The 24,972-nt window shown below is 42.5% G+C and overlaps 1 protein-coding gene across 2 annotated transcripts in view; it reads left to right on the top strand.

Annotated features, from left to right (window-relative positions):
• The window catches only part of LOC311040380 (transmembrane protein 131-like), a 43,956-nt gene extending 20,683 nt beyond the window's left edge, over nucleotides 1–23,273 (top strand). Inside the window, exons 15-41 of one of the 2 annotated variants that reach the window (XM_084050626.1) lie at nucleotides 264–434; nucleotides 1,236–1,346; nucleotides 3,154–3,288; nucleotides 3,423–3,527; nucleotides 3,862–3,948; nucleotides 4,897–5,049; nucleotides 5,257–5,332; nucleotides 6,078–6,192; nucleotides 7,068–7,218; nucleotides 8,214–8,323; nucleotides 9,086–9,152; nucleotides 9,763–9,914; nucleotides 11,165–11,307; nucleotides 11,730–11,916; nucleotides 12,348–12,533; nucleotides 13,580–13,741; nucleotides 14,195–14,529; nucleotides 14,843–15,015; nucleotides 15,380–15,504; nucleotides 15,619–15,749; nucleotides 16,508–16,666; nucleotides 17,139–17,280; nucleotides 18,156–18,277; nucleotides 19,086–19,173; nucleotides 19,269–19,375; nucleotides 20,180–20,349; nucleotides 21,508–23,273. In XM_084050626.1, coding sequence (XP_083906752.1) covers nucleotides 264–434; nucleotides 1,236–1,346; nucleotides 3,154–3,288; nucleotides 3,423–3,527; nucleotides 3,862–3,948; nucleotides 4,897–5,049; nucleotides 5,257–5,332; nucleotides 6,078–6,192; nucleotides 7,068–7,218; nucleotides 8,214–8,323; nucleotides 9,086–9,152; nucleotides 9,763–9,914; nucleotides 11,165–11,307; nucleotides 11,730–11,916; nucleotides 12,348–12,533; nucleotides 13,580–13,741; nucleotides 14,195–14,529; nucleotides 14,843–15,015; nucleotides 15,380–15,504; nucleotides 15,619–15,749; nucleotides 16,508–16,666; nucleotides 17,139–17,280; nucleotides 18,156–18,277; nucleotides 19,086–19,173; nucleotides 19,269–19,375; nucleotides 20,180–20,349; nucleotides 21,508–22,026 — 4,182 coding nt within the window. In that variant the 3' untranslated portion in view covers nucleotides 22,027–23,273. The remainder of the gene's footprint in view (nucleotides 1–263; nucleotides 435–1,235; nucleotides 1,347–3,153; nucleotides 3,289–3,422; nucleotides 3,528–3,861; nucleotides 3,949–4,896; nucleotides 5,050–5,256; nucleotides 5,333–6,077; nucleotides 6,193–7,067; nucleotides 7,219–8,213; nucleotides 8,324–9,085; nucleotides 9,153–9,762; nucleotides 9,915–11,164; nucleotides 11,308–11,729; nucleotides 11,917–12,347; nucleotides 12,534–13,579; nucleotides 13,742–14,194; nucleotides 14,530–14,842; nucleotides 15,016–15,379; nucleotides 15,505–15,618; nucleotides 15,750–16,507; nucleotides 16,667–17,138; nucleotides 17,281–18,155; nucleotides 18,278–19,085; nucleotides 19,174–19,268; nucleotides 19,376–20,179; nucleotides 20,350–21,507) is intronic. The other variant, XM_084050627.1, reaches the window with a different exon arrangement.
• Nucleotides 23,274–24,972: the final 1,699 nt, after the last annotated feature.

Genomic DNA, 24,972 nt, shown 5'->3' with positions numbered 1-24,972 from the left:
ATGTTAATGCCGAATGGCATGTTGTCATTTTGTATGAATTCTGTAGTCACATGAGGTTGTAGTCGATTAGTATGTTTCAACAACTCACCTCCTTGGGCCTTAACTTATTTGTACTCTACCCATCCTTTTACCTTATTGTCGCATGAAATGATAGTAATCACATTAATTACCCATTAACAATAGCCGTTTTGTGACAGCATCTAAACATCACAGGGAGTCTGAACAATGCTGAAGTTGTTGTTTGACGCATTTACCCCATTCAGGTGCTGAACTTCACAGAACCGGTGCTGATCCCTCCCCAGGCGTCACGTTATATCTTCTCCCTGGAGTTCAGTCCACTACGGCCCTCCACGCATATCGATAGCAACATCTTGTTGGTGACAAACGCCTCCAAGTTCCACCTGCCCATCAGGGCCTACACAGGCTTTCTGGAGGTAATAGCCTGCGCACATGCTAAGGGTAGATTTTTGGGAAAAGTGTGCCGTTTTGTTTTAACCTTTTCCAAAGCGGCCGCTATGCTTTCTTTCCTTTTCTGTCTCTCCCTGCGAAGTGTAAAAATATTTTCTTCTCAAATGACAATACTGTCGATCTCAAAATGATCTCTATATTTTCTGTACTGGTATATACTTGTTGCATTAGTAGCCATAAATCTGAGCAGTCTTTTGTTATGTCTGAAATGCTGGCTGCAGAAAAGTTCTGCGATCTTGATTTCAACTATCAATCAGGTTGATGTTGCGGTAGCTCTGTGATTACCTGTGAAATGCATTATGGGAATTGTAGGAACAAAGAGAGAGGTTACAACTGGAATTCCCACTGTAAAACGTATTGTAAATATTGTTGTTTAGACTATGATAACATCAACGATTAACTCATTCAGTGCCACTTGACGTCTAAGACGTCCGTTGTATCATAAGCCCTGTGCCACTGGACGTCTAAGACGTCCAAGAAAAAAATGTTCAGAACCCAAGATATCATGATTTGAAAATGTTCTGCTCCATTCACTTCTTGTTTAACTTCTTACTGAAAAAGGCTGTATCTCGGCTCCTAAGCACTTTTTTTTTACAATGAATTTTGTCTCTGGCACTCAGAGCCAAACTGCCAGAAATAAGTCAGGCACTGAATGAGTTAACTGAAACGCAAAAGCAAGATGGTGTCCCTTTAAAATGCATAGATTTGTCTTTGCCCAAGACATGTAAATGGATGTAATGTCTGGTTTCTCTCTCCACCCATGCCAGCCATTGGTTCTGCCCCCCAGTCTGAGTGAGCGTTTCCTGGATTTTGGTGTCCTCAGTGCCACAGATGCTAGCAGCATCCTATTCGTGGTTTTCAACAGTAACCCCATCGAGGTATGCAGTCGACCCAAGATGAAAGTTTTGTTACACAATGTTGCGCAAATCTTGCCAGGGGGGAAGTGAGTGTCCTTCAAAAGAAATTGCATTGAAAAGTAGTTCTGCAATGATACTACATCCCACAAATAATACCTGATTTATTCTAGTTTGTCTGCTGTATAGTGCACCAAAAACAGCCGATTTACAAACTCACAACACTTTGTGATGTGACGTGTTGAGTATAAATCTGGCTTAAGGCAGAACTGCCACATATTTTTTCTTGCTAAGTGATATGAGACTGACTTGTTTTGGCACGCGAGGGCATGTGATACAGGAAGTCGAGATCAAGATTTTGCTCAGAGATACAGCATGAGTAAGCCCACAAGCTAACTTAAAAATGGATAGCTGCTTCAAACAAAAACAGGTGCAATTGGCAGATCTTGTGCTGTGTTTGGCAAAATCATGTGATTTCAGAATAGCTCAAGAGACGGGATGGGAAATGCCACTTGAATTGGACGGGGCCATTAGACCTAGTCCTTTAAAATGTTTGTATGGGTCAAATTTAGTTAAACTGATCCACTGTTTCTATTGTCAGCTAGTATGTAGCTTATGTGTAACAGTGTAGTTTTATCACAATCCCATATTCTAAACCATTTTGCAGTTGACTCAGTGATTTGTAGAGCCAATTTCTTCCACTTACTTTACTTACATCTTACATTAAGTAATAGAGCATCAACAACTTTGTTTCTAAAAGTCTCATACAAGCACAGAAACAAAGTAATGTAAAATAAATATGGTGAAAGGGTCTAAGACAAACACTCATTTAACCACTTTGAACCTGCCATACCTATTTTGGGCATGTCATATTGTCAAGGCCGCTGTTTTCGCTATTTGTTGATGGCAAAGTATCTAGGGCCTAAGTGGTTAAAAGGAAGTGAGTCACACTGTTTGAGCTGAAAAAGTCACTCCACAGGATGTCTACAGACAGCAGCTGTGTCCCAGTTCAGGGGCTGCGTCCTTCGAAGGCTGCTTAGGCCACCTCCTTGCATGCAAAAGCCGGAACCAGGCCTTGTTAAATGTGACGTTCTACGGAGGAACGTCGTTGCTCTAATGAGCTGTGTGTATGTTGCAGTCAATCGGTCTGTATATGTAGTGAAAATAAAAAAGTATAGGCCTACGTACAAAAATATATAGATAATTATTAATCTTAATATCACTGGCTCATATTGACAAATGTGAACAGTGATTACGCGAATGAAGGGATTACTGTACAGTTAGCAAACCTGAAAGAACACACTGGAGTAGCTCGGCTCTGAGGAAGCTGTTGTAACGTCGAAACTTCAGTCACCTTTATTAATAAAAAGGCTTAAAGTAGTCAGAGCTCCTCCAGTGTGTTCTTCCACATTTGCTGCTGCTGTGTACCACTCCCTTAACTTGGTTGAGGCGCTGTAGAACTCCATTTCTTCTAGTGTAATGTTAGGTTTTCCTCCTCCATTGCTGCCCTGTTGGCTGCTGCTGTGGTTGGAAGTAGGCTATCCTGAAGGATACATCAGATGCAGCCTTCAAATTCGGAAAAAGAAGGCCAAATTTGAAGGCTGCATTTGAAGGAGCCTTCGAAATAGGACAGCCTTGGTTGCTGCTGTGAAGGTAATCAGCCTTCAAATGCAGTCTTTGAAGGATGCAGCCCCTGAAAATTTGGGACACAGCTAGCAAGTCTGGTCAATTTAACACCCCATAGTGTTAAATTGATTCTCTCTCTTTCACTCTCCCTCTCTGTCTGTATGTCTCACTCACACACCTCTTCTCCCCCGTTCCATTTTCTCAGCTGGTGCTACAGCCGTGGCAGGTGACAGGCGAGAGTGTGAGCGTGGAGCTGTTGAAGACAGAGCAAGGCAACAGGACCAATGTCATTGCCAGGGCCAGCGAGTTCCACAACATCACCTCATCCACGCATAAAACGGTACCACCCCCACCCCCTTTACTGGTTTCCATGAATCCCCATCAGTACAGATCATTGCTATTATTGTGTGGTGAAACAGTTCTCACAATCAGGCTTTTAGCACATTAACGTTGATTCCCCACCCTCCACCCAAGGTGATCCTGGCCTCGGGTTACTACGCTGTGTTCCGTGTCACACTGTTGGCGAAAGACCTGGAGGGTCTCTACAATGCGGCCATACACATCACCACAGACTTTGAGGTATGCAAGGAGGTTTTTGAACATATACAGGTATCAGGAATGTGATTCAGATGTATCCTGGCTCTGGACATGCACTCTAGCCTAATTTAGGTCATACAACCAAAGTGTATTATTTTCAGCAACAATGCTATAAATTGAAAATGTTAGCTATTTATGCAGAGCAACAGAGTATAAATTAGTTATTAGCATGGACTCCCTTCCAGTGTACTGTCTTCCAATTGCCCTTCCAAAATGGTTCTTCTATCCAAGAGCGTGTGAAGAGCTTTATAAAACCATATTACAAGCATCTGAAGTGTAATTTCAAAACCGTTTGTGTTTTTTTTCCAATCCACAGATATTGACCATACCAGTTAAAGCGGTTATTGCAGTTGGCACGCTGACCAGCTTCCCAAAGCTCATGGTGCTGCCTCCATCTTTCCCGGTAAGAGTGTGGCTACTGCAGCCAAACTTGATGAGGCATTAGGTCGGGACTTGTATATATGCATTGTAAAAGCCCAGTCTTCCACCTTCTGGTATGGAGGTGGAAGTGATGTAGTTTAACATGCAAGGCTAATATCACTGCGTAGATATTAGTCTGGAATCTCTGTGTGGAACCTGCATCTCCAAGGGGGGATTAAAATAAATGCCACTGGTGATAAACCCCATGTTTGCATACCGAGCCCTGATTGGTGCCCCACAACTTCAGCAACGAAATCCAATCGCAACCGAGCGGGACCAAATCTGCAGAGGGCTTTTTTTTCTACATTGGCAGATTCGGCTGGTTTCCAGGCTAGGTCTGTCCACTGTGGCCTCGCCTCTTGTTGACAAAGGTTGCTTATGAATCATAATCTGCACTTATTCTTTGAGGCAGAGAAGAAGTACAGGCTTATGAATCTTCACTTTGCTACAGTATGTCTGTGTGTCAATTATACCTTTGTGTGCCTATAATACATGTGTCTTTAATATATTTCTAAGGCCTGTTTATATGCTCAGTAGAGTACAGACTTCTAAGTGTCTACATACTGTATGTAGTATACAAACTAGATAACATATTTTTTGTTTTTGTTTCATCCACCAGCATCTTTGCCTTGTGAAATACTGCAATGTTGTTGAGTGAGCCACCAAGTCTAAATTAAGTCATTTATAGGACCACAATGGAAGTCCCCCAAGTGTTATCCTTTAGCCTTAATGTCCGACTGTACCTCGTGCTGTTTACATTTCTGACAAATGAATTGATTGATTCAAGCAATCAATCAAATTGTCCTGCTGTGTTCATGAATGATGTTTCCAATCTCAGGATGGAAGAGTCAAAGCGCCACCAATGAGGACTTTTGTCTGTCCCTTTTGTAATTACTGGCCTGCCTCGTCTCTTTCTCTCTCCCTCCCCCAGGGTAAAATTGTCCACCAGAGTTTCAGCATCATCAGCACCTTCTCTCAGAGTGTCAGACTTCTCCGCATCCACTCTATGAGCAACGATAAGCGTTTCTACTACAGACGTCTCAAGACCAGCCGAGATGAGCTGGAGCCCAAACGCAAGTCAAAGGTAACGCCTGCACACAAAAACCTGCCATGTTTTGCTAACACCTCCTATGACACACACCGTGCATGTGGATACCCATACCAAGGTGAAATGGTCTTGTTTCTAATACAGAAAAAGGAATCGATATATAACTGTGTATATACTGTTTATATGTATATAATACACACACCCACACAGTGTGAAAAATAATATTATTTTCCTTTTTTGTAGGTGGCGAAAATTTATTTTGACGCCAGCCTTGGCTGCGGTGACTCCTGTTATGTAGGAGTTCCATTTATTCCAAAATGTGAGTATTTGACATGAATAAAAACAATTAATGAAATGTGTGTGACTGTGTGTATATCATTTTCTTTAGTTATTCTGCACATGTATGTAAGATACGTTAAAACATATTAATTTAAACAATGATTATTATATAGTACTTATCTCGTAAGATGTGCAGGTGAGGTGGAATCCTGGGATTAAATAGAAGCCTCACTTTCAGAGTTTACAGAATTGCCTGTTTGATATATATAATATATAAACAAATGCATATAGTTGCATTTAACATTGAGTAAAACTAGATTGATACATATAGTTGCATTTAACATTGCATAATACTAGATTGATACATATAGTTGCATTTAACATTGAGTAAAACTAGATTGATATATATAGTTGCATTTAACATTGTGTAAAAATAGATCGATACATACTGTATAGTTGCATTTAACATTGAGTAAAACAAGATTGATACCAAAAGAAAAAACAATCACATCACTAGACACAATTTGGCTGCTGCAATCAATTACATTGTTGTGATTGAAATTATTTACAAAACACAATGAAACTATGGAATTGTATCAGAACACATAATAGGTGCAAACAAAACCAAATAAAATATACATGGGAATCTCACCTATACAGGTATGTCTGAAGTAATTGAAGCCATTACAGTTTTAAGCAAATGATGAAAAATAGATGTATGTACTCGACTTGGAAGCCATTGTTGCTCTGCGGAGAGCTTAACCATTTGTCTGTCTTGTTTACAGCGGAGGCGCGGCCACCAGGGATGGTCATGCAGGAGGATATGTGGGACACAGATGTGGATTTATTTCAAACGCTGAGCAAAAGATGGGCAGAGCTGGACGAAAGTCAACAATATACGTATGTATAAATTCATAAACATAAAATGTATTTGTTGTTGTGCTGCATTATTATTATGTAATGTATTGTCACTTTGCAACAGGGAGAGTGAGATATGTGGTCATTTGGAAACATGCAATTTAAAATGTGTATTTCATATGGTACCTGTCAAAAGTTTGGACGCAAACTATTCTTATTATTTTCTACATTGTGTAGATTAATACTGAAGACATCAGTACTATGAAAGAACACATGGCATTATGTAGTAAGAAAACAGACGTGTTAAACAATCTAGAATGTTTCATATTCACCTTCTTCAAAGTAGCCACCTTTTGCTTTGATGACAGCTGTGCACACTCTGCATTCTCTCTTCATCAGCTTCATGAGGTAGTCACCTGGAATGGTTTTCCGACAGTCTTGACAGAGTTCTACTGAAAGTGCTTTCTGTTTCTATGTTTTGGTTCATGTATGGTTTGCTCAACCCAAACGTGGCAAGAAAGTGTTGAATCTCAGGTCTGGTGAAAGGGGTCAGAAGGGGTTGCTGAACAAAGTCAGTTGTAGAATCCAATCTGAAACATTTTCTTTGAACTTGTCAGTCTTTGCTTCACTGTACAAGCTGTACAAGCACAAGCCTTTCAGTTCATACTTTGGAATACAGGGCTAGAACACCAGTTTAACCATCAGGTGTAGTGAAGTATGACATGCTCTAACAAAAACAGACTAGTGCTTGCATAGTAATATCTAGAGTTATTTTTTCTTTTTCTGCAAGATGCTGCAAAACACCAGACTACACCTCTTGAAGTTTGGGGGGGGGGCGGGGTGGTACAACACTCATTAACTGATTCTCATCCCAGACCTTCCTTCCCTATTTGTCTGTCCTTCCATCCACTCACCAGGGCCGAGGCGACGTTCGAGGCCAATGCGGACCTCCAAAAGAGCGTGGAGACCAGAGTGTCTGCTCAGCTGAAGTGGCCCTCCATTATCAAATCCTCTGATAATGGAAGACTTGGTGTCTTCTTCCCCCTCACGAGTGTTAACAGCTCCTCGGTAAGTGAGCCACGCCAATTGATCCACTTATGAGATTCCAATTGTTGTAGTACCTTACTGAACCTTATATAAAGTAGTATGTGATAAGAAACCCAGAGCCAAGAACACAACAGAAGTCACAATCTTTAATCTAGGAATCATAGTATGCTAATGTGGGCTCACAAGGTACAGGAGTCTTTTCATCTTTCAGGAGTCATAGTACGCCAATGTGAATGCATTGATTTGTTCAATGTACTTACTTATTGCTTGTATTGTATAATAGCCCCCTCCCCTGGTTATGTAAATGTGTGTGTCATCTGCATAATTATGGTTCTTGTTATGATTGTTATTCAGTTGTTGAAAATGTTTCAATGATTTTACTCAAAAACGGTAGGTTTTGATATGGGCCTATGATTGTTCTTAATATGTATACATTAATTATGCCAGTTTTCAGGTGCAGTGGGAAGAAACCTGAGAGAACAGACGTGTTTACAATTTGTAGTTCTGAGGCCATGCAATTTGAAACATTTGCAACAATTTCAAGGCAATAGTAGGGGGATTTCGGATGTTGTATAATTGGATTAAATGTATTTTGAATACATTTTAATTGGACTGGATACACCTATCCTGTACCCGATATGGAGACAAAGACTCTTTCTTTGATCTTGAGGGTGTCTACTGTGTACGCTAATGTGGACTCGGGAGGTACAGTAGTCCTTGACCATCTTGAACCTTGAGGGAATAATAGGCCTTTACTCTGCCCCCGTTGAGAAGAGACGAGTTTGAACAATGCTGAGAGTGTTCTAATGAGTCACGTCAGGCTTCATCTGTCAAGGTCACCTCACCATGGAGCTGGTGTTAACTTCATGAATTCAACACCGTACTTCCACGTTTTATTTGTCCTTTATTTATTGAAAACAGGAAATACAATAACACAGGTTGAAGGGGAAGCAACAAATGAAATTGTGTAAAAATCAGTTTGGTGAAATATATTTTTCTTTCTCTGTGCTGTGTAGGAGGTTGAGGTGGTGTTGGAGAATCCAGCTGATAGCCCTCTCTACATTCAGATCCTACCTCTTGCCCACTACCCCAACCTTTGCTCTGTCACTGCGAAGCTCGGACAAATGTAAGTGGCGGTGAAAAGACGAGCGAGATTAGGACGAGATCCTTCTCATGGCGTACAGTTGAAGAAGCTGCTGGTGTATTTGAGAAGGCACATGGCAGTCTACACCCTCCCCGGGCCAACTGTGTGGGGGTTGGCCGTGACAGGAACCACAGTACACTTTGAGAATTGTCTGGGGAGAAGATAAGACGGAAAAAAAATATCTTTCCAGCAGTGTATGTGTTACACAGTAAGGGCCTCCCTACCATAACTTTAAAGGAAACATTTTCCAGTGATGTGTTTGGCAGAGAACGGGGCCCTTGTGTTTCACTTGTAACACCTGGTTTCTCTCCGTATCTAAGAAGAGACCTTGAACCAAGAAAGAGCTTCAGATAAAATGTTCTTTTTCACTTTTTAATGAACCATATGTCCTTCTACTGTACAGTATGTGCAACATTGACAAATGTGGCCTGCACAAAATGACGACACAAGCATTTCTATCTGCACCTGGACATTTTTATTATACACAGTTATATTAGTATGCAGTTATACCACACAGATTTTTATCAACTTTCAAAGCTATATATTATTGTATATAAGGTGGTGATCTGTCACAAATTGTATTTCTTAAACTAGCCGTTAATTATCTTCTGGCCTGCCATCTAATGGTTTAGAAAAATATTGGCCTGAGGCCAAACTTACTTGCCGAGGCCTGCTTTAGACGGATGAAAGTCTGGTATGTGGCCCTTACGCTTGTTCTGTTTACTTTACCTTGTTCCATGTCAGGTTCCCATTGGAGAGGCTACCCCACTTCAGCCCCAGAACACTGGAGTTTCAAGTCGTCGGAAACCAGGTTGGTCTAAAGACGTCCCACCCTTATCTTATCTTAGCAATGAGCAACTGTCATATGTATTGTTTTATGGACTATGAGTCTGAAATAAAGATTGAATTGAATTACATTCATCCTCGGCAGATCTGGAGTTTTTACTTTCATTTCAACAGCACAGTATTACACTATGAAAGCACGCAACTATGTGACGCATTTAGCTGTATGGGACAGTAGTTTGATAATGATATATACTGAGACCTGCCTTTATGATCAACACTTTCAACATTTCAAAAATAGCAGATCTACAAGCTCATAGGGTGGCACGAGTGCCGCACTATGAGCTTGTATATCTGCTAAATCCAAAATGACACAGATGCGTACCCGGTCTTAATGGGTTAAACAGAGTGGTAGAATTTCATGCAAGTCTGTGTAGATTCATAAATAGAGATAGTCTTACATAGGAAACACACGTTCATTCTCAGCATGCGCATTCACACTTTTTGTTCAGATCAACCCTATCTAAACGGGCCTAGGCTTTTGCCCTTTTGTCAGCCCATTGTGTTATTAGCCTATGCAAAGGTGCAGAAGTCCCACCGATACCGCACAATTTCATCAGCGTTCTCTTCCTGTACAGGGTGCTGTGCCCAGAAGCAAGGCAGGCTTTGTGGAGGGGTCACGTATGCCCTATGTTTATAACCTGCCCCTGCAGCCAGACGAAGTCAAAACCCTGACAGTGAAGTTCTCTCCAATCAGCAACCACACGGTCACCTCTCTGCTCATGTTCAGGTAACAATAGTCCCTTGCTCGTCCTGAGTGTGCTTGGAGTTCACCTAAGAGCTTTCATCTATGAACAGTTATTGACTCTGTGAGCACCTCTTCGCCATCTGGACTGGAGTTGTCACCTTTTGAACTCTGAGAGCACTCATGTAGCCTTTGTTCTTTGAGCAAATAGTCTCTTCTTGGGTCTTAGTAGTTGATTATACAACTATGTCTTTGGTAACTTGAAGCAGGATTTCCATCATAGGTCACAGATGGAATCATTTATGTCCACTAATGTTAATGAACACAGTCCTCACACAGATGCTAGAAATCCTTGAATATGCTTGCAAGTTTAAACGTGTTTCTTTTTAAAGACAGGAAATTGCTTGGTTTTCAGTAAAGTGTCCTCTCACAAAGTACCGCCAAATACCATAGCACAGAAATGACTGTTATACAAATGTAAGAACTCCAGTGAGTTAACTCTGTGATAACCAAAACAAGGGATTCCGTAGACAAGGGGCAAGGTGGTAAGGGAGATTTTATAATCAGCTGATGTCTCCAGGTCGCATCAAGCATAAAGGTTTATGACAGTCGAAGCAAAGATTACAGTGCAAGTCAGAGTTTAAATAAGTTATAGATGTCTACCTACACAGCATGTGCAGTGCACGTCACAGACCACTACATCCTGCTCTAAGCCAACTAGTCCAACTGCAGGTGCATCAGAGCAGGAAACCAGTTACCAGGGCCCTGGATTTGAAACCGTTTGTGGTTAAGAGAAGGAGAAAAATACAATTGAACTAGACCCTAGAAGAGCTTAAGTTGCTGAAAAGGTTGTAATAAAGGCTGATAAAAAATTATACGAAACATTATAAAATCTAAGGTCAACTAAGGATCAACCAACAGGTGCAAAGACAACTCAGACAGTTTACATTGGCCGTGAGACACTGCTTATGTGACAAAAACACATCCACATGCACTAACATGCATACGCTGTTATTGGGTTAAAAGTTCATCAGACAAAAGCAAATGGTCAACATAAGGTTGACAGACAGAGTACAGAATTCCTGTTTAATTACTTCAGAGAATAGTGTGTCTAAAACTGTGTGGTGCTGGAGAAATTCAGCACGCACATTGGAGGTGCTTGAAAAGTAGTTGTTTTGGGCTTTTAAAAACATGTAGAAAACCTGTGAACAAGAAAAACTGTCACTACAGAATGTTGAGTTGTCAGGATGTCATGAACTCCTGTGTTTTTATCTTGTGTGTGTGTGTGGTTGCAGGAACAACCTGACGGTACTTGAGTTTGTGGTAGTCCAGGGCAGCGGGTGTTATGAGAGCATAAAACTGGGAGGCAAGTCCCCTGGCCTTGGGGGATTCCTCAGGTTTAAGATGGTTGAGTCTCATCTAAAAGAATGCACAGACAGTAAGTATCTCCGCCTTAACGGGTTGATCCTCACAAACCACCACATGTAAATATTTTTGTCATACACTACATAATAGAATATCAAAACATTTCCAACAAACCAGATCTGTCGTCGAAACGGACTGTAATAATAGATGTTCAAAGAAAGAATTCTTGGGTTAAGGAGGGTTAAACTAAGGTATTTGCTGTAGGCATTCGTTGTCAAAATGACAAATTGAGATTTCGACTTTGGCACAAAAAGTTAGAAAACCACTGCACTGGATGGATAACCAGTACCAAAACAGAAATCAAGTTGTGGACTACATTGGCTTGTAATAACCTTCATTCAAACAATTTCCCCCAATACAGGCCTGTCATTTGATTATCGAGTTGCAATCTCTGAGCAAGCGAGACATGTGAGACGATTTGTTTGTTGTCCTCAGAAAGTAAACCAAGGGAGCCCAACCTCACCCTCAGGAGATCGTTCAAGATGGAGAACACGGGCCAGCTGCAAATAGATATCCTATCCATAGAAATAAACGGACGCCCGTGTGAGGGATACGGCTTCAAAGTGCTCAATTGCCAAGAATTCTCCCTACAACCAAATGCCTCAAGAGACTTGCTCATTCTGTAAGTAACACGCTTGTTAGTTTGTACTTAGGGATTTTTATTTATACACCACACCTTGCCAACCAGGGCAACTTGATCAGTCCTTATAGAGCCAGTGTGCTTATGACTGACTGGTGTTGAATTTCTTGTTGTTGTTTACATGAGCCCTAGCATCCCTGTTCTGGGCTTGTCGTAATAGGCGAACATTCGGTGGAAATAGTCGATCTACAAGCTCACAACACGAGAAGTAGGGGAACCCGGTAAACAGAGTATATGTTTTGAGTGGTTTATATATTTCATATTTCTTTATATATATACATTTCTGTGCTCGTTGTGTGAACACACAACCTACCAAGTAATAACCTCTCGTATGCACGAACGCCACTCAGCAAATCATCCGTTTTCTGAGTTGTGGGTTGTTAATGTGTGATGGTGTGCTCCCCCCGCCCCAGCTTCACACCGGACTTCACGGCCTCCAGGGTGATCAGAGAGATGAAGTTGACCACAGCGGGGGGCTCTCAGTTTGTCTTCTCCCTCAACGCCTCGCTGCCTTACCATATGCTGGCATCCTGCTCCACCACCCTCCCCAGACCCACCTGGGAGCTGGAGTTGTACGTCCTCATCTCACTCACCATGAGGTCAGGACACACACACACACACATTTTAATTCTTTATTTGAATCCACAAATTACAATGAATTTACAGGGAAACAAATATAACGGGGTTGATAGTTCATGGCACCTAAGGATACACATGGCACCTTCTCCTCCACACGGACAAACTGCCTATTACAGCTGAAACAGAGCAATATTTCGCAAGTTGTTTGGCTTTGCTTTTTGTCATGCCAGCGATTGTTAGGCCACTCGCGGTCAGCTTATATACATGGCCCAGGCTTCCAAATATGAGCACAGAGTATCTGCATCTGTACCCAAGGTCTGTTAGGATTCAATAGATCAAAGACACAGCCCACCTCCAGAATCAGAACCTCCTTGTGACTGGTGTCAACAAAAACGACATCAGGGGTATTTGGGATGTTAGCAAAGACATCACAAGTTAAACCAAGTGAGTGTTTGTACATTGCTGCACTGCACACACACACGCACACGCACACACACACACATACACATACACATGCATACACACATACACACACACACACACACACACACACACACACACACACACACACACACACACACACACACACATACACATACCTTTGTTTTCAAGTTTAGCGTTAAATCCTCATGTGTATTTATCCATTTGTAACTCAAAGCATGTACACATGTAACCAAATGGACCTGTACGTTAACGTTTGTACACGCTCAGAGTTATATTAACACTGAAAATGTTATTCTGTAATGTGTTGTTTTTTCACCTTTTGGGTGGTGCGAATAATAGCAGCGTTAACCCATTAAAACGTAGTTGTTAGTTTAGAGTTTTGCGTTGGCTATTCCAAAATAGCAGATATACAAGCTCACAGCGCGTCACATCATGCCGTGCTGCGAGCTTGTACATCTGCTATTTTTTAACATTTTTGAAAAATCTGTGTGAGAACTACTGATTTAGAAGGCATTTGTAGAATCTGCCTCAGGTCTTAATGGAAGCACCAAGGCGGTGTTTGTGTTTTTTGGATGGAATAGTAGTTTATCTGACTCCCTTCCCCTCCCTTCCTTTCCTGTAGCTCTATGTTCTTGCTGGTGGTGGTGACGGCGTACCTAGAGGCCCTGGGTATCTGGGATTTGTTCCAGAAGCGCCTGTGCTTTGAGTCGTCCGCCACCTCCATGGAGACGGGCAAACCGTTTGACCTCAGGGAAATAGTGCGGCTTCAGAACAGCAACGCACAGTAGGTGTTCCAACCCTTTTACGGATGAATAACTGGTATCTCCCAAAAAATAAATAGTATTCCGCTGATTAAATAATATCAGGGATTCCCTTTTATTTATTTACTGTCAATATTATAGAATATATACAGTACATATCGTTGCTGTCAGGCAGAAACCTCTTACCGGTATCTCCATATTCTAACTTTTTTTCGTACATTAGCGCCCTACTTGATGACGCTATAGCGTCACACAAAAGTATCAAAAATAGCAGATCTACAAACTCATCGATCTGCTATTTTTGCTATTTTCTTATTTGGAAATGTTTGGACATATGAGGTTTCCACCCGACAGAGACGATATTTAAGTTGTTGGTGTATTTTGCCTGAGCTGTTTAAAGGACCATACCAGCATTTTGTTTTAAGCGTTTTAAGCATCCTAATTTTTGTAATGTCTCATCTTCCACCTCTCTCTAGGTCAAGCGCAAGAAACTCCAGAGGAGGCGGTAATAACCGCTCCGCAACCCAACCCCTGGTTTCCTCGTCTCAGGTGGGGCTCAAAGCCCCCGAAGGCACCCAATCCCCAAACCAGATCACCAACCGCAAGGCTCGAACCACAGCCTCTAAACAGCCCCAGCAGAGCTCCAGCTCCACAGCCAGCCAACAGGGTCCGATTCTCCTGGCCAGAGGATGTAGCCCTGGGCAGGAGGAGCAGGAGTATGCCAGCCTCGTGGAGGCCATGGACAAGGACCTGGACAGACCGGAGATCATAGCCGAAGAGCTGGAGTCAGCTTCCAGTGCTCAGGGCAAAGGTACTGCAGGAAGTGGTGGTACTGGTTAGCAGTACACTTTATGTCATAGTTATTTTTTTGTCTCAGAGCTGTTTATTTAAAGTGAGCCTAACCTGTGTGTGTGTGTGTGTGTGTGTGTGTGTGTGTGTGTGTGTGTGTGTGTGTGTGTGTGTGTGTGTGTGTGTGTGTGTGTGTGTGTGTGTGTGTGTGTGTGTGTGTTAGCATGTGTTCAGACTGATGTCAGAATTAGTCTTGTTAAGCTCAACTATTAAACTTCACTGATGTCAGATTTGGACTCATTCAGCTTAACTATTCAACTTCATCCCCTCTTCAGGAGCTAAAGGGAAGGTACAACGCAAGCCCAAAACCTCAAAGAGGGCGGATGAGGGCGACGGGAGGCCAAAGGGAAAGGCTCAGGGAGAGGAGGTGCAGCGGGAGGACAATGATGACAGCTCCTCCACCACCACAGAAGCCTCCTACACGGACACGGAGGCCAGCCTCAAAGAGGTAACACTGGGCCCGGTGCTGTTAGAACACAAGGCAGCACTTTGTTTTGAATGTCTGCCTGTTTTCTTAGCAGTGAAATCAGGCCATCGACTTATATTTAAATCTGGGTGGAACAAGCTGAGGGAAATGCCCTCGTTACAGTGATCAATAAATACAGAACGCAGCCTCTCTAGGGGATAAAAATGTATAATGTGAGGGATAAAAGTATAAAGTCTGTTCAAGACTTTAATTAGAGTGTTTTGACTTATTCTACACTCTACCACAGAATAAACATTGACTTGTTTGTTCTGCGGTACATCGTTTGAGGTAGGGGGTTCTTGGCACTATTTACATGCACTCTATAAGGTCTCTTTCCTCCATATAGGAGCTGGCTAACAAGAAGGGCAGACCATTCACACTGGAAAAGGACAAAGAAGAAATGACAGAGCACAGAATAAAGGCCAAGAACAAGAAGCCAGTCAATACAAAGGAAAAGAGCCAAATGTCAAGGTTGGCCTCAATTTTACTCATGAGATTCAGCTGTCTATCAATAGCTAAATACTGGACAGGGACCCCACACCGTTATTAGACTAATTCTTCTTTAATTTCTTTTCTTACCCCCAGTTCACTGGAGCTGCCATACGTCACCCCACTGGAGAACAAGAGAAAAGCGTTTACCTCCTCCAAGAGTGTTATAAATGCACTAGCCAGCACTTCATCAGCAAATACCAAAGTTTTACCTTCAATACCAAGAGGTCAGTCTCTCTTCTCTCTCTTTGTTTGTTGTTAAGCCATACTTGAACAGAAAACCAGGAAGCTGTGTTGTTTCTGTGAAAGAAAATACAAAACAGTCTAACTGTCTATACCATTAAAGCCTCATTGGATAATTTGTAGAAATTAAAAGCTGTGTATGCAGTACAGACGTGTCGTGGAATTGTTTCCCTATACTCAGGATGAGTAAAGCCACTTTCAGACATGCACTGTATTATGGAAGTTTTCCAGAGTTCAAACGGAGGGGCTGTATGTATGAACGCAACATTCCGGATCAGTAGGATCGGACATGCAACGGATTTTATGCGGGTAGGACCCTTGACTTAAGTCTGGGTAATGTCCGATTTGGCTCAAACTGCTCTATATCGGAATGCACCCGGTAATTGTCTGGTGAATTTACATTCAGCAAGTGGATGTTTTAATGACGCTTCTATTGAAGATGAGTGGAGCTTCCCCTCCTCCCGGGGTGGTTGGAGAGAGATACAGTAGTTAACTGAAATCCAGTTTCATTCTGCTTGTTATTAGCGTTCGAGTTAGAAATATTCACTGGTCAAACTTCCATGAAATGGATCATTAATGCGAAACAAAACTAAACAAAACAGGATGATTAATTAACATTTGCATTGCAAAATGCATAATGTTGCAGCGTGTGCTGTTCTATCATCTTGGCAGCACAGTAGACTCTCATGCAGAACCTGAACAGTAAATGTTGGTGACTGTTTGCCTCGCCCCAATCTCCCAGTGCCTCGTGGGAAGTTGGACGACATTCGTCCTTCACCCCTGTCCAAGTTCCTGGCCGGAGGGCCCCGCAGCAGTAGTAGCAGCAGCGGATCGGAAGGAGAGAACAACATCTCCCCGCCTCCGGAGTGGGACTGTGTGCCGCTGTGCAAAAGCAGCAGTGGTGAGTGAATGCTCCATCGTTCACTGTCGATCAATAGGTCAAACCCCGCAGCTGCAGCCGTCACACTTTGAATACCAATCGGTCAGCTGAGGATTCAAAGAAAGACAGGTTATCACAGTGCGTAAAAACTGTACAAAGTTGAATGAATGAATGTATGACTTCATGAATGGTGAGACAAATAAATAGGCAGGACCTTTAATCGCTTAAACCCCCAATCCCTCAGGGGTCTGTACTTTGCCCCCTCCTTTTTTCACCCTGCACCAAATCTCTTCGACAAAAATAGCCGATCTACAAGCTCTCAGCGCGCCGTGCCGCGCTGTGAGCTTGTAGAGCTGCTGTTGTCGCTGAATGTTGCCTACAGTATTATGACGTGCCTAGAATAGGGATGATGGGGTTCATGTGGTTAAGATACACTGTATTTGTTTTAATGGCAGCTTCAGCTCTTGTCACTGACATCTCTCCCTCTCCGCAGGCTTAATGGACAGCCTGCAGCAGATCTCCATGCAGACGATAAATGCAGACCCCTTCCTGAAGAGACCCATTGGGACCCCTCCGCCGGGCTCTGCCAGAATCTCCACCTGTGGTTCCGGCAGCCCTTCAAGCTATAGCCCAATGTAAACCCACTACAATAATTTATTGTATGCTCATTAGACTACATGGACTACAAATCACATTGTATATTATACAGTACATGCTGAAACTTTTCCAAAGCACACCATCATCTTTTTAAAAATGCATTTGCCTACAGTTCAGGAAGCCTTTGGATTTCATTCATTTCAGTACTATGTGAAAAACAACTTGCAGAAAGTATTTTGGACACATTTTTTTGGGGGGGGGGATCAAAATTACATTCTTGTTGGCTGGTAATGCTGTTAAAAGCATGGGTGGTAATGCTGTTAAAAGCATGGATTGGTTTGAAAAGTCTGTCCATGGAGAAAAGAAAGTTTCACAGACATAATTTGAATGTCCATGGCTTCTTAATGGTGAAACAAATCATTCTTATTAGGTGAGTTTATCACATTTGAATAAAATGTAGTGGAAATCCGGTAGTTATTCCAAAAACTAAAATACAAACTGCAGTATGCTTGGTAAAATGGTCAGCAGTAATGTAATATATACATGATTTGCAGTCAGTAGGCTAAAACTTGAAAAAGCACTGATATGCGCCTTGAAAGCCTTTGATTAAAACATCTGCAGGGGTCACATATTTTAGGACTTGTGAAGTCATTCAGCAGATTGTCCAAATCTGTGTATGTTTTAAATGGAGCTCCTCCAAGTTTCCCTGACCACTGACGATAGAGTGAGGGCTATTTTTGGAATATGAGGCCAGATGTTCCTAAATCTGTCCTACTCGTCCACTACTAAGGTTGTGGTGAGACAACATGGATAAAAAAAAATCCATGTCAATCATTGCTTTTTCAAGACAAATGTGTAAACGTTTTCTCGAGTCATCGTCCATAATCACATCTACTGTGTGGTTTGTTTTCAGTGAAATGGAGCCTAAAGCTCCTGTGGGCAGTAAAAGCAAACTCATCAAGTCAGTGTCACTTCCCGGTCAGAATGGGAACCCCACATTTGCTGCTGTGGCTGCAGGATACGACAAAAGCCCAGGTAAGTGCCATGCCTGCGGATAGGATCCGTTTTCCTGGTCAGTCATTCATTGGGTGTGTCATTGAGGCCTAATAAACACGTTGAATGCATTTCCTGCCTAAATCAAACATTTGTAAAGTATATTTTTGAAAGCTACATTGTTTACATGATCTGTCTTATGGTGAAACAAGCATCAAAGTCTGTTTGTTGTACAGCGATCTGTGATCACCTAATGGAAATCACTACAATTTAACCAACATTCCCTTATCGTCCTACCTCGAGGAAATTGACGCAGACGCTCGGAAAATGTATACTTTAGCATCAGACACCAATCTTTAGCTTGGACTTTTATCAGCTCTAAATAAACCTCTAAAGAACTTTTAGTGGGACTGTAGAATTGTCAACTCGGTATACTAGAACGTAAACCAAAACTGGAAGAACACGCAATCCAAACTATTTACAGGAACCCTTATCTCCTGCTGCGCTTTACAGCACCATTTCATTATAGTGTTCAGGGAAAAAAACACCATTGTTTACCTTTAGCTAATGACGTGATGTGAATGGTCACAACCCCACTCAGGTTTCCCTTGTAACCCTATCTGTGGTCGAAACCCACCTCTGTTTTCTCCCCTCTGCCTCTCAGTGATCTAAAATTAAATAATAAGTAATATTATATAAAAACATTCTTGGTCAAACCCTGCTTAATCCTGCCTCTCATCATCTTCCAATTCTTCTCAACTTTTCCCACTGTCAAACGTAACAAGTACATAAAGTGTGTTAAAGTGTGCCCATGTGTGCTGTGTTGTTGCTGCTGTTTGTTGTTCCACAGGGGGCAGCAGTTCCAATAGAGGAGGGGCCGCTGTGTGTAGGCCTGGGCTCAGCCACGTGTCACCTCTGGACAGTGACTGTTCAGACAGGTGAGTTCAAGGCCGTCCTCACAGCTCAACACATGCTGAAATAGATCTATATTGTGACGTCAATGACCTTGTTTGTTTTTGCCTGAATTCGTCAGTTTCCTTAGTCCTGGACTACTCAGCCCTGTTGAGAATGGAAGGAGCCCCAGTCTGAGCAACCCCTTCTCAGCCTTCGGGACAAGTCCCCTTTTCAACCTGTCTGGGGGTAAGATTTGTCACTGAACATTGCACCTGCACAATGATGTGCTTACACTACCATCTAGTGGGCATAACGTGAATTACATGACACTGCAGACTGCAGGATTTTGGCCACGCTCATTACATGAGTAGAGTCTACTTATCACATTGACAGACGTACATTATGCCGGGCCAATTGCTTTACTTCAATATAGTGGGAAGGGTAGAAAAGAAAGGAGATTTTGGACCCGATCCTGATGAAACAGGTTTGCAATTCTCCTAAGGGAGATAATATATGAAACTGTCTGCGCGTAGACTAGCAGATAGTCATTGATTCTTGTGCTTTAACGCATGAAATCTGCAATTTTTTTGCAGTAAGTTTCTCAGTAAAACTGGCAGATTCTGTAACGATGATATTTTTTACGTGTTAGTATTTGTTGTATAACGGGTAGCACCTGCCACACTGCAAACATGGCCCACATTTTCTGACAGCCAGAACTTGGTAATCGTGTACAACAGTGTGGGGTAGCTTTTAGATGGCTGCCCTTTATGCTTTCACACTGAATGACTCAAGATGCTTCTGACGAACGATGTTGTCTCGGAGGGTACTAAGACTGCTGATATCATACAGTGTGTGTGGTCCCCATTAGACGGTGAATTTTCAGTGAAGCATATCCACGAACATAGTGGGAATCCCCAATATGTTTCAATGTGGATGTTGTTAATAGAGTTGAGTGCACAAGCTCTTTTTTAAATGTGTCAATGCTTTACATTGTAAAGCTAACTTCTTATTCTTACTCTCACTATTAATTATTAATGTCTTCTGTCACAGTGTTCAGTGGAATCACATCTTCAAGGAGCTCCGAGCCCCGACAGAGTTGGCCTGAGTTCGGCCGTGGTTCTCGCCCCGCAACCACCTCTACCTCCCCCACCTCCATGTGGCCCAGCGAGCCTCTGGAACCATGGCCTCGCAGGTCCACCACCACCACCACCACCGCCACTGTAAGAGAGAGAGAGAGACACACACACACACACACACACACACACACACACACACACACACACACACTACTGTATGTGCTTGTCATTTGGTAAACAATTTGTCTACCATAAGACAGACATTTAAAAAACATATTTTGTCATCAGTCAGTGAGCAGTGTCATTTCCTGTGTTGACAGTGCATGTCTCGTGAATAGCCTCTGTGTTACCATGACCATTTGGTGTTTAGTTGGATCAGTTGGCGTAACCACCTGAATTGTACTTTAATTAAATGGTCAATTTACCAAACTACACGTCACGATGCGACACGTTGTGTGTTGTTAACACATTGACTGCCAGAGTTTATTCATAATGTACTCACCCCTCTACCAGCGATTTGCGTGTTTTTTTTATTTTTTATTTTGTAATTTTTCATTCAAATAAATTGTCTGAGTTGGGTTTTAAACACATACCACAAATCTGCCAGTAGAGAGCAGCAAATAGCCAGCTTGATCAGCTCGCTGACTCACTCGCCCCCCCCCCACACCCAGTCAAACATTCAAATACGTCAAACCGGATGTGACGTGTTCTCAGATTCTCCGATCGGCCAAAAATATGATGTGATACACGACGGCGATGACTGTTCGTCACCCAGACTATAGATTATAGAAGTGGACCTCTCCGTTAGTTTTCTATACCGTGTGAAAAACCGTGTCTTTCCCTATTCTGGCCGAAAATGACCAGGGGAAAAAAAAAGAAAACCGGAAACGAAACCCGAGTCATGAAACCGGATCCAGGTGTGGGTGAAGTAAGTGGAACTCGAAACCTAGAATGAAAAACAAGCAGAATAGCGAGATAACAGATTAAACCCCAATTAATCACTAGATCGCATTAATGCGATCTTGGCGGACAAGCTCGCTATTTATTAGATCGCAGTAATGCGCGATTGGCGGTATGCGTTAAATCAGCTATTTTTGCAATGCGACTCGTGAGTTTTTGGATATGTTAGAATCGCCAAGAGATTTGGTGTAGAGGGGGAAAAAAGGAGGGGACCAAGTTATAGAACCCTAACAAAGTATATAGGGTTTGTTATGATTATGAATAGTGTTAAGTAACAGTTCAATTGAAACGTAACTGTTATCCGTGTTGTCCACATCTCCCCCCTTCTCAACCCCCCTCCAGACCATTCTGGGCAGCAGTAGCCTGTGGTCATCCAGTCCTCCCTTCAGCCCCTCCATCTGGTCCACGAGCGTGGACTCTGCCCCGCTGCACGCCTCCTTCCCATCACCACCTTCTGCGAGCTCTTTCCCACCACCAGGGTCTGTTTCCACCTTCCCACCTACACCCTGCACAACCACCTTCAACCTACCGCCCTCGGTGTCCTCCTTCCCATCATCGCCCTCTACGACATCATTCCCATCGTCACCCTCTGCCTTCCCGCCGCCGGTCTCTGTGACGGCCTTCCCGCCGCCACCCTCTGCGTCGGTTTTCCCGCCGCCACCCTCTGCGGCTTCCTCCTCCTCCTCCCACCTGGCCGACCTGATGGGCTGTGTGGATGGTAGGAGTCCCGCCCCCTCGCTGGTAGCGCGGGACTCAGCTGGCAAGCTGAGCCCCACTTACAACCCCTGGAGCACATGGGGACCCACCTTCGGCCGACGCAGCTCCGAGCCGTGGCCCGACTCCTCAGACAACGGCAATTAAAAGAGCTCACGTGCTTCCTGCGTATGTATGTATGTGTGTGTGTGTGTGTGTGCCTGTTTGCATTTGTGCATTTGCGTGTATGAGGCCGATTGTGGCCGAACGTCTCCATGCTACACGTCTGGTCTTTGTGTACGAGCTTTGTCCACTCCCCCATGTCAATCTAAACAAAAGCAAAAAACAAAAATGTGTTTTTTCCACGTAAAAAGTGGTGAACCGGCCCTCGCCCGTTGAAGTGCGTTGTACTTGTGAAAGATGTAGGATATGGGGACATGAAGGTAATTCCTCTCCCCACTGATCCAGGTTCAGATGTTTCTGCCTCCTTTGTGGTGATGGGAGGTGATGATTTGAACCTGCTATTATTTAATTCTATTCTACCCTCCCTAACAGCATTTATCCTGGGAGCCCAGGTAAAAACGGGTACCTGATAAGCCGGCTATATTGAAGACCTTAAGTTCTGGGTCCACAGAGTTTTGTTTTACTTTTGTACGCTGGGCTACATTTGTAAATGACTACCACTTCTGCTACAAAAGCAGATAGGAAAGAAAATGCTAATTTAAAAATTTCACCACAAGACGTAAAGTTATTTATTCATTTGACACCGAAAACCTTATTTGACTGCAACACTTCTGGTTGCAGCCAGTTCTGAAATTGTTTTTGAATTTCGAAATCAAAAGGGATACAAGTGAATCCAACTTTTGTTTAGAGGATGTGTGCTTGGCAGCAAGCTAAAGCAAAATGTAAAAAAAAAAGAAAATGTAAGAAATGTTGACATGACGATTGCTTTTAAGAACTTATGTTTTGAAGTCAATGTTATTTGGACAAAGAAGTTTGGAAAAGGAAAAAGATGTAATCTTGGAGACTGTCAGTTTAGAGTGCACCTCTCTGAAATGGGGAACACTTGAAGTTTTAAATATATAGTTTTCTTTTGTTCATGTCCACATTGCTGGCATTTCAAGTCCCATTCTCAAATAATTTAAAAGATCATCATATAAAAGCCAATATGCATTTTTAAGTTTTGTATGTTCGCCCAAATTGGTTGGAGAAGTTATTTTAAAGCTGACACTTGGTTTTAATGTTTAAAATTGACATGGTTTCATGTCATGGTTATTTTAAAATTTTCATGGGATTTTGTTAAGTCCTTTCAATGTTATTATTTCTGCCACAGTCTCAGCTCCTTTATCATGGCTTAAAATTGTTTAAAAAAAAAACAAGTTCAAAAGTTATTAAAACACATCAAACAAGAAAAATGTTGAGATTTATTTCTATTCTGAAATATAAATATCTATCCCGAAGCATATATATTGAAATTATAAACGTGCATGTGAATAGTTTTCAGACCCTTTAAAGTTTTCCACATTTTGTTGTTTCAGACTTTTGACGCCCCCCCCCCCCCCCCATGCATAATATGCATCTTTATGAAGCATGATGTATTAGAATCCACTTAGGACTAATCACACAACCCTTCATATAAAGCTTACAAATAAAAAGCTTGCATGAGGAAGGCATCCACTTGTAGTAACAATACTACTAGTCCAGTATACTACTTCTCTGTGGTGATGCAATCAGTCATCATGTGCTGCCCTTTTGCAATGCATTACATTCCCTGAACATGTCACTCCTCTTGTAGGCCACTAGATGGCAGTATATGTCTGACAATGGATCATCAGCACATTATGAAATAGCTGGGGCCATAATGTAGCCTTTTGGACTTTTTAAATGTGTGTGTGTGTGGGGTGGGGTGGTAGTTGTATACAAAAAGACATTTCAAATGCCTTATCTTGGTTGGCCACCTACTGTATAACCTACATACACAGTATGCCATTTGAATCTCCTAGTATTTATCTTACAATAAATGTAAGGAATCTCTGTACTTATAGGTACGTCTGTACTCCAGGTATCTTGAGAACTGTCTGATCGACTCACTTCAAACTCGGCATGTGCATCGCCGCCGACCCGAGCGAGTGCAGTGCCCGGCGTCGAGTTGGTTGGATAGGCGGTTGTCCAGAACCATCAGAAAATGCTCTGGCCGTGTCCCAAATAAGCTAATTGATTGCCATGGCAACCCCAGCCTAAGTTTGATTTGGCAAATTCCCCACACCTGCCATTTGATTATTTACTCAGTCCATTTTTCACAGTCAGTTTGCACTCTTCAGACATTCTCCCCACATTTACCACTGCAAAAGGACTTTCCAGAACCGCTGATCCCCCCATATGCCCATTTATGGGCATTCCCATATATGGCCAGTTACTGATAACTTCAGGGATTTCCATTTATGGGCATCAAAGGGTCAAGGACAGGCAGATATAGATATATCAATATATGGGCTTAAAAGGGACACAGGCAGACACAGATACAGACGTCTCTGTATATGGCACAAAAGGGACACGGACAGACATATGGTTAGAACCAGTACTCTGAAACGGTATAACGGGTATTGCATAACAGGGTGCTGTTATATATTTCCCAACTTGCATCGTTCCCGAGTTGGCCGGTGCCTCAAAAATGAGTCACCTTCTTTAATACTGTACTTATTTTTGATGATGTGTCTGATGTTCACACATAGTGTGTGTCACTGGGCCTTCATATACATTATGAATGACGCACGGTTGACGTACAGAAGATAGTCACTCAGAATAATGATTACATTTGTCAACCAGGCCCTTTGCCAACCACTCATTGTCATATGTACTTAACTACGAGGCAACTGAAGAAAAAAGAAAACAAAATTAGACTGAACGCGTCATTCTGACATCACAGTTGATCTACTTGCAGATATCAGTCACGTTTTATGATGTCGGGGGCGACCGGGCTCAATTCTAGAGCTCTACACGAATGCTCATTTTCCCCTGCAGGCCTTTCACTCACCCCCCTCCTATAGAGTACAGAAGTCCTGACGTCACTCCTTCATCCCCTGGTTCGTAAAGTAATTTCTCTATGGAGAATAA

Source organism: Gymnoscopelus microlampas, assembly GCF_963454915.1.
Source record: "Gymnoscopelus microlampas genome assembly, chromosome: 24".
NCBI lineage: Eukaryota > Metazoa > Chordata > Actinopteri > Myctophiformes > Myctophidae > Gymnoscopelus > Gymnoscopelus microlampas.
The sequence above is the reverse complement of the archived record's forward strand: the minus strand, read 5'-3'. Positions and strand labels throughout refer to the sequence as shown.